Source organism: Sorghum bicolor, chromosome 2 (genome assembly GCF_000003195.3).
Source record: "Sorghum bicolor cultivar BTx623 chromosome 2, Sorghum_bicolor_NCBIv3, whole genome shotgun sequence".
NCBI lineage: Eukaryota > Viridiplantae > Streptophyta > Magnoliopsida > Poales > Poaceae > Sorghum > Sorghum bicolor.
Window position 1 is genome coordinate 72,180,158 of NC_012871.2, and position 9,513 is coordinate 72,189,670.

Here is a 9,513-nt window from a genome sequence, read left to right on the forward strand (position 1 = left end):
GAGGCCTCCGAGGCCCTTCGAAGCTATCCCCGCCGCGCCAACCAACGAAACGCACCAAAACCCCTGTGGAAAACGCTAAAACCACGCGCACCGCGCCGGCATCGCGGTCACGGGCACCCCTCTCGCCTTCACCCTCTCCTCGCCCTCGCCCCACCCCGCAGCCCCTCCTCCCCTTCCCCCTACCGGCCATTGCCTAGGAGTCTAGGACAGGACCACCTGGTGCGCAAACCTTATCCGAATCGCCGTCGCATGGAGGCCGTGCGCGCGTCGGCGGCGTGGGTCGCCAGTCGCTCCTCCCATGTCACGGTTGACCTGCAAGGTATGCTGTGGCTTTTACCCTGTTGTAAACTTGTGTTGTACGGGATGTTCACTTTCTGCCGCTGTGAGATGTTTACGGGATGATGGAATTTTAGGGTTTGCAAATGTCCGCCCTGCAGTTGTTTCATCGTATTTACGCCGGTTGTTTGTGTAGTTGTGTTGCGATAAACCCTTTCGCTTTACTTATCCATATTAACGGCGTGTTTCAAACACCCTTTCTATAGTCTTTTTTTGTTACTTTTTTTTTGCTACTTACTGTTTCCTGCTCTTTTGATTGTTGTTCAGTAATTTATCTAGAAACGAACTTGGCATAATATCTACCGCACACCTGTGTGTTCTTATTAATTTCTTATGGTACAGTAGCTTGTTGATTTGATTATCTTGCGAGGAGGTGCCTTTGTCAAATCCTCATCACTATTGTTCCTCTGCACGTCGTTACTTTTTTTTTCCTGCAGAAATTGAGAAGGTAGTGGACCAAATCAAGGGAGATGTTCCAAAAGTTGAGTGGGATTTCGAAGGAATCCACTACTTTGACAATGGGCCACTTACAGTCCAGTACCTTTTCGTCTTGGATGCACTTAACTTCTGCTTCTGGCCAGGTATAAATTCACGCAAAAAAAGAAAAAGAAAAGCCATAACGTCTTCTGAACATGTAGAAATCAGAATGAAGTGCTACAGCCCTGGTATAGCTGTATGTTGGGAAGAAAGAAAGTATCAAGTGATTAAGGATGCTGTCAACTCATAGTCAATTAGTCGTTTGGGCTGCCAACATAATCAGTTTTTTCTCTTGAAATGCTTGGTGATATTGTGTACACAATAATACATATAGTACAAAACATGGGTGTTTCCACCAGTAATACTTCTGTGGCTATTCAAGATTTTCTTAGGCCATGGACCTGTTCGGTTTGCTGTGGGGTTTCCAAGAAGTTGGTTCTTTGCATTTTCTTCAGATACTTTAGTTATTACATTTTTAATTTGTTTTTTTGAGTTATTCTCTAGACGCCACACCTATGCCTTGAAATTACTATCTTCTGCTGTTGAGCTGCAGTAGGATTTTTTGTATGTATTTTCATTCATATTTGTTTCCTTACGATCATGATGAATTTGCCATTGACAGATAAGGACTTGAGCTATGACCATTTGGCTTCTGGACTGAAGTTAGCCTTGGAGAAAGACAAAAATGCCCTTGATTCAGATCGTCTTCAGAATTACACTGGTAAGCGGTAACTTCTCGTGGGGATCTTGTGTTAGGTTCAAGAGTTCCTTCGCCATTTTTGTGGACTTCTGCTTCTGGTCCAAGATCAAGGGAATGCTTCTCAGCTTCTGGGAAAAACTGTATTTTTCTAGAAATGTCATTTCACTGTGTAGATTGAGGTAGCAGATGAGGGAACAGTTACAAGTTGAACTTAACTGGATGTAATGGGATCCTCTCAGTCTAAGTACCCTTTTTCATGCATTATATTCTTCTATTGCTAAAAAGAAGCTACTCATTTTCTTGCTGTGTTTCTAATTGAGAAACAGTTACTTACATCATCTGCTATACTCCTTTATAGAAACTGCTAATTTGGAAGGATATTTGCAAAATGTAGGCCCCCAGCTCCGCCAACTTCTGAACTGGCCACGACCACTGCCAATTGAGGAGGAAAGAGTACGCCTTCTCCATGAGGTATTATTTTGTACCTGCTGCTTTGAACATTTCAGGCTCGGAACTCTGTTAATACTAAAGTTATGTAGGTACCATGACTTGTCAACTTTCACACTGCAATCCCTTCTTTTTTTGGATAAATTTAGTTGTCTGCTTGATTTCTGGAATCGTCTTTGCTGGTAGGCTCTAGTTTGATTGCTGGGGTGTTCCATCACTGTCATTTTCATCATACTTTATAAACATATATTTCCAACCAGTTTTTTTTCTCCACTGACTTTTTCTTCCTTTCCAGCAATACTAGTTTTGAATCATTTTTTTATTCATTGTTATGACACCTGTCTCAAGGTTGGACTGGAACTGGAAAGAAGCTTTGGAGGCCAGGCTGCTAGTCTAGTGAAGTCTGCTGGAAACTCTGCTGCAACTCTTATCGAACTGATTACTCGACATTTTCCTGGTAAATCTACTTGGTATTATGTTCGAAAGTAGACAGTTCAGTTTGTTGTAGTATCTCAAAAATAAGTACATCAGCTGATGGTCTCCTATTTGGCCCCTTCTGCCCATATATGTGCTATAGCTTCCTCTGCTGGTATTATTCCAGATTTGGGATGCACGACAGTGTTATAAAGTGTTGGTCTGGAAAACTATTTGGTTCATTTGTCAAATGTTCCTGGTGGTCCTATTGGTTGTAGGCACGTACAGTGAAAGTGAAACTGGAATGGCCCAGCCACCCAGTACCACTACTCATGGATTTAGAATCGTTGTGCTCATATGGATTCAGAATCGGCCTGCTACTTTGGACCTGAGAGTCAGGACAGAAACAGTGATGGGCTGGTGCCTTAGGCCTGCTAATTTGGACTTGAGAGTCAGGAAACAGTGATGGGCTGGTACCTTGTCCAGGCATATGAACTTCGTATGAGCTGGGCCATTCAAAACCATATAGATGTGAATATTTGATGCTTAAACTCTTATGATTTTGTATTTTCTCACGCAAAAAATGATATTGGTTTCACATGACTACACCTGAAGTTAACATTGATTCTAGGTGTTCATGCTTCGATGGATCTCTATTGATTTGAGATATTGAACATGAAGTTTCTTTTCTTCCAAGAAAGAACATGAAACTGTTACCATAGTTTTTAACTGATTATACACCTTTGATATGCCTGTACATGAACTAATCATCTGCTTAATCACTCATTAATTGTTACATAGCTCATTAAGCTCACATGGCTGGAACGGACCTGTAGATTCGTCTGTCCAAATGCACCTTGTTCAGTCCTTTTGGTTTAGTTGAAAAGAAATCCCGGTGATTTCACCACATTATTTACCTTAGCTGGACCTATTTGATTGCACAGGCAGGTTCACTAATATGTACAGCTTTCAACTATTCAACCTATATTAGGTAAATAATGTTTTTTTTTTGAACTAGTCGGAGGGGAGAGGTTCCCCACCTTTTGAAATTCAATTAGCCCCGCCAGACGGTAACCCGTGGCGTGCAAAAGAGTTGGTGATACAATCGCTGATGAAGGCGTGCCAGCCCAGGAGGCTGTTTACATGGCTAGGGGGGAGGCGTTTACGCCAGATTACAATGTCATCTCGAACATTACACAGCACACCACGCACACTGAACTGCTCGTCGCGGAAAACGTGGCCGTTCCGCGCATCCCGTTTTCCGCGCATCCTAGATCCTCCAAAGAATTGTCAGGAACATGAAGGGCCAGAGGGAAGCTTCGAGGCCAGGTGGCGTTTGTGCCGTCCAGGCTTCTTCATCGGTCATGGAGGAGAGGTGCTGCATTTGGACGATCTCCCACACTGCAGAACTTGTGTAACAGTGGAAGAAAACGTGATCTCGATCTTCATCTCCCAAAAGACATCTTTCACAGGTCGGCCCCTCGACTATATGCTTGTAGTAGAGGTTGACTTTAGTACTCAGACGATTCTTGAAGTACAGCCATGCGAAGATTTTGACTTTGTTGGGCAGCCTGGTTCGCCAAATGAGCTTGCCATATTCATCACTATAGTCTCCAGAGGAGTCCAGCGCGGCGTAGGCGTCCCTGACGGTGTACGGGCGTTTTGTAAGCTTGAGGAGTCGAACGTCCTGGCCGTTGCCCAGAGTGATTTCCTGCAAAATTTCAAGCAAGCTGCCTAGCTGTTGGCTAGCAGCAGTGGTTAGCCGCGGGCGAAGACGCAAGTCAAAACCGTTATTGAAGACACACTGCACCGAAGTGTTAGGCCTAAGGGTGTGGGAGAAGAGGGCGGAATGAGTAGATGCCAGAGGACCAGCAGGGAGCCAATGATCTAGCCAGAACGAGGTGGAGGCCCCATTGTTAAGACGGACGTAGGTGATGGAGCGGAAGGTGTCCAGATTTTCAGAAATGATGCGCCAGAGGAACCCAGTTTCACCAGCAACTGGGGTGTCAAAGGTAGCCACGGAAGATTCAATCCAATCTCTCCAACACATGTCAGCCCGGGAGAGCATCTTGTCGATGAATTTCATGAGCAAGCACCTGTTCTGGAGTTCTAGATTTTTGACACCGAGGCCGCCTCTGTTCTTAGGGGCTTGGACAGACTCCCAAGCCACCAGGCATTTTGACCCATGACATTTATCATCTCCTGTCCAGAAGAAGGCACGCATCCTGCTGTCGATTTTTTTGACGACTGTTTTTGGCACGCTAAGGGCGGACATGTAGTGGAGGGGAAGAGCGCTTAGGACCGAGGTACAGAGTGTTAGACGCCCAGCTCTGTTTAGGAGGGAAGCTTGCCAGCCGGAGAGGTACTTGTCGCAAGACGAGATTAGGGGGAGACAATTCGCCACAGAGATCTTATGGGGGGAAAGAGGAAGCCCAAGGTAGGTTTGGGGGAAGGAAGAAGGGGTGGCACCAATAGCAGTTGCAAGGATTGAAGCCTCATCAGCAGGAACCACGATGGGAAGGAAGGTGGTTTTGTGGTAGTTAATGGAGAGGCCGGTAGCGCTTTCAAAGAGTTGGAGGATTTGTTTAGTAGCAGCAATTGCAGCAGGACTACAACGGATGAAGATGAGGGTGTCGTCTGCGTATTGGAGCACGGGGCAGGGGGTGCCATGGAGGATGGGGTGCTGGATGTCAGCGGCAACAGGGTGGGTATGGAGCAGGCGTTTAAGAACGTCAGCAACGATGATAAAAAGGTAAGGGGAGAGGGGGTCTCCCTGCCTGAGACCGCGCTTACAGTTGATCCATTTCCCAGGCACGCCATTAAGCAGAACGGCAGTCTTGCCAGTGTCAAGAAGGTTTTGGATCCACGCACACCAAGTATTTGTGAACCCCCTAGAACGAAGGATCCTGATAAGGCTGTCCCAGGAGACGCAGTCGAAGGCTTTATGAAAATCAAGCTTGAGTACAATGGTAGGGCTGCCCCTGCGGTAGCAGCAATTCAGCAGGTCCGCAGCATAAACAAAATTATCAGCAATGCAACGGCCTTGCACAAAACCAGATTGATCAGAGGCGACAAGGGAGGGGATCAGAGGTTGGAGGCGGGAGGTTAAGACCTTGGAAATGCACTTGACCGTAGTATTTTGGAGAGCAATGGGGCGGAAGTCCCGAGCCCGTCTTGCTTCCTCTTTCTTGGGAAGGAGGACTAGGAAGGACCTGTTGATACGCTCTAGGTCAGTAGAGTTGCTGTAGAAGGCGGACAACAGCGCACAGACAGACTCGGCAACCAGAGGCCAGGAGTGCCTGAAGAAGAGGGGGCCGAAGCCGTCAGGCCCAGGGCTGGCCGCAGGATGCATGTTCCTAATGGCTCTGTAGATTTCATCATGAGAGAAGGGGGCGTCTAGGCAGCCAAGGGAGCGTTCATTCGGGTAAAGGTCAGAGAGAGAGAAGTCCCAGGCTGTGTTAATGTTTGTGCCCAGTAAGTCTAGATAGAAATCGTGAAGAACCATAGCTTTCTGCTCATGCTCATGTAGCTCGCTGTTATTGTGTTCAAGGACTTGAATATTATTTTTCCGCCGGCGATGGTTGGCGCAAGCATGGAAGTAACGAGTGTTTTCATCACCATCAATTGCAGCCCGTATTTTAGCTCTTTGTTTCCAGATCAGCAGGCGGGCTTGGGTACATCGGCTGAGAACAGAGATAATAACAGCACGAAGTCTCAATTCAGGGGCACTGAGGACCCTATGTTCCTCCACGAGGTCAAGCAGGTTAATAACGATTTTGCAGTCCGTGTCTTGCTGGTAGATGTTAGCATGGCTGCTTTTCCATTTTTTTAGACATCTTCTTGTCTCCTTAAGTTTGGCCGCCATGGCCGCAGAAGGATCTCTGTTCATCATCCGACAGCTCCAGGCGTTAGCAACAGTGTCCTGGAATCCAGGGAAATTGACCCAATAGTTGTCAAACCGAAAGATGTTGGATTTGGGGATGCGAGTGGAAATGTTGACAACAAGGGGAACGTGATCAGAAGTGCGTCGGGTGAGCGAAGAGAGGGTGGTGTTAGGCATGGAGGCATCCCAAGTTGTGTTGATGAACGCTCTGTCAATACGTTCCAGAGTTGGTTCGACTCGCTGGTTAGACCAGGTGTAGCTCCGGTCTAGCAGAGGCAGTTCAATGAGGCATACAGTGTTGATATATTCATTGAAGGCTGCAGCTTCAGAAGCGCGGAAGTTGCTGTTGTTCTTATTGGAATCACTGGGTTTCATAATTATTTCAGTCTGAATTCTATGTCACAGTCTGAATTCAGAAATTAGGATATTAACTTCATAATATATTCTTTGATTATTGAATTTAAATTTAAATTGTACCTTGTGCTCTTGCAGGGAATTTTAGCATGTATTGAATCTATTTAATAGCGTAGTGTTGTGCAACTTTATGGTACCTTTTGTGAACGTTCCTTGTCTCCTTGAACATGTACATTCTTGATACATTTGCATGCATTCAAAACTTGGTTAATTTTTTTCTTGTTTTATACTGTCATAACTCATAAGTCATAACTCATGAGCAAACATTCTTTCAGCAATAAGTGTTCTAAATTTCCATTTTGCCAGGTTTCCGGGATCATTCCCTTTACAAGGGACACCAGGTTTTTTTGTACAAGAGAGCTCAGATCTTTGTTGCTGATTTGTGGGGCGCCTTCAAGGGACAAAACTATGGCGAGTTCCACGACATCAATTCCATCACCATATTTGCTGACTACATTGTTCCAGCCGTGCTGAGGGAGCTTGGCATACTCAAATATGGCTCGAATCTATCTTGCTCGATCGATTCGAATAGTGAGATAGTGCCTGGAAGCGAGGAGGAAGTGGAGATACGCGCGTGCTCCATCTATGCAGTGGAGAAGATGAGGGATCTGATTGGCAAAAAGTTTGGAAAGCAGGTAGGCACATCTGAACCAGTTTCACCTGACACTTTCATCAGTCATGCCAATGCACCTGCATTCTCGGTAGGGCAGATGGTTTTCTATTTACAAATAGACATCCACTGATCTTCCTAGCCATTGAACGAGTAAATTAACCAAGTCATAAAGCAGTCAATACGGAGGTTCAGCTCGGAACTAACGCCCTCTTGCTCTTGTGTTTTCTCGGCAGCTTCTGAGCATTGACATTGATCTCTGGCTCTGGTCCTGCGGCGTGCAGAACATGGCGCTGTCACATCACCGCACCCTGTCGATTTACTACTAGACAGTCAGGCAGGCAGCCGCAACCTCGGTCCCTGACCGGCTGACCCTGCTGGTGCGCGTATTCAGCTGGCCAAGCGTTGTCGTGGCTTGTTCGTCTTAAGCATAACCGGGTATAGGTGTCCAGAGTTTTGTCTCCTTGGCAGTGCACAAAAGTGCAAGGTATTGTAGGTCCGTCGCATGAGGATGCATGGTGTGATTTTGAGACTTGAACAGCTGCAGTTTTCACATGAATTTTATCCGTAGGGACAAGGGAGTGAATGTTTGTTATCTCCAGGATTGATCTTGTTCGATGCGTTTCCTTTATACTGTAGAACGGCTTTCAGTTACCGCTCCAACTCTTGCTGAATTTGAGTATAAGCCCACTACAAGCAATATAGTATACACTTTTTTGAGTGTTTCAAAACATTTGACTATTTTGTTTATAAAAAAGTACAAACATTCATTATACAAAATATGTACTATTAGATCAATTATAGATTATATGTCATTATAAATTTATTTAGAGATATAAATACTAATATTATTTACTATAAATTTATTTAAACTTAAGCTAGATGACCAGTGATATCATATTTACAATATTTTGTGGATGGACGGAGTACGTGTCCAGCAAGGGAACACTTGAATACTCAGACGTCAAACTTGTCTTCTGCTGCGAGAGAGACAAATCCTGCCGTCTGCCGAGGTGTCGAGAGACCAGTCCCGCGGTAACAAAACAACGCGTTTGGTTCAAGGAACCAAACAATGCGGAACGAGTCGATCCCTCCTGCGTTCACCTTGCCTAGGATCAGATCAGACAGATTTTTGCTTTTGGGGAACGTGGTCGTCCGCTGATTTTTGAGGAGCCGGATGGTCACACAAAACAACTTGAAGATAGATTTGATTAGTCGATGACAAATGGATTCGACCGTTGAGGCAAACCAGACGGCTGGCTACAGTTTTTGGATGTACGGGATCGTGTGGCGCCACAGGGATTCGGCGCGTCCTGCCGCTCACGGCCCGATGGACAAGCGAAGCAACCTTGGAAAAGACATGTCGCGTGGCATCCTGCTCTGCTGCACCCGATCTTACGGGACTTGTCCGAAGCGGGCAAAGGGGCCAGCGGCAGTAGGCGATGCGCCAATGCCTGCGTGCATTAGAGCACGCGGCGCCGCCTGCGTGTCAGCGTGTGTGCGGTCCGTGAACACGGACTGCCTCTCGTCCTGGAGCGTGGCAGCCTGGCAGTCGGCTTGATAGACTCGTGGTGTCAGAGCTGTCGCCTCGCCCAAGCTCGTGCCGGCACGCCGGAGCTGGGGTTGGGCGGCCGGCGGCGGCAGAACTCCTACCTGGCTGGCTGGCAACCTGCGGCAGTGCGGCTGCCTGCAGCGCACAAACCAGGAGCAGTAGGCGGCGCGCCGGCCTGTGGTCTGCACTGCACGGCACATTGACTTTGGTGGCCAAGGAGGACGGTACACGGTCGTGCGTTAAGGGTCTGTTTAGATTGGGAACGAAAATTTTTTGGGTGTCACATCGGATGTGTCGGAAGGATGTCGGGAGGGGTTTTTAGAAACTAATAAAAAAACAAATTACATAGCTCGTCAGGAAACTGCAAGACAAATTTATTAAGCATAATTAATCTGTCATTAGCATATGTGGGTTACTGTAGCATTTAAGGCTAATCATGGAGTAACTAGGCTTAAAAGATTCGTCTCGCGATTCTTAACTAAACTGTGTAATTAGTTTATTTTTTTATCTACATTTAATGTTCCATGCATGTGTCCAAAGATTCGATGGGATGGATGAAAAAATTTTGGATAGGGAACTAAACAGGGCCTAAGAGTAAGTATTATAGTGGGCTGTAAGCTGGCTAAATGCTGAGGTGGAGAAGAGAAGTGAGGAGAGAGAGGAGAAGCAGGCTGTAAGCT

General features: G+C 46.3%; 1 protein-coding gene across 1 annotated transcript; it reads left to right on the forward strand.

Moving 5' to 3' along the window:
• LOC8078981 (UPF0553 protein) lies at positions 83-8,012 on the forward strand. Its single transcript, XM_002460903.2, has 7 exons — positions 83-319; positions 774-917; positions 1,436-1,534; positions 1,908-1,984; positions 2,309-2,417; positions 6,978-7,306; positions 7,518-8,012. Exons 1-7 carry the CDS (start codon positions 250-252, stop codon positions 7,608-7,610), a joined length of 921 nt encoding a protein of 306 aa, XP_002460948.2. The 5' UTR covers positions 83-249; the 3' UTR covers positions 7,611-8,012.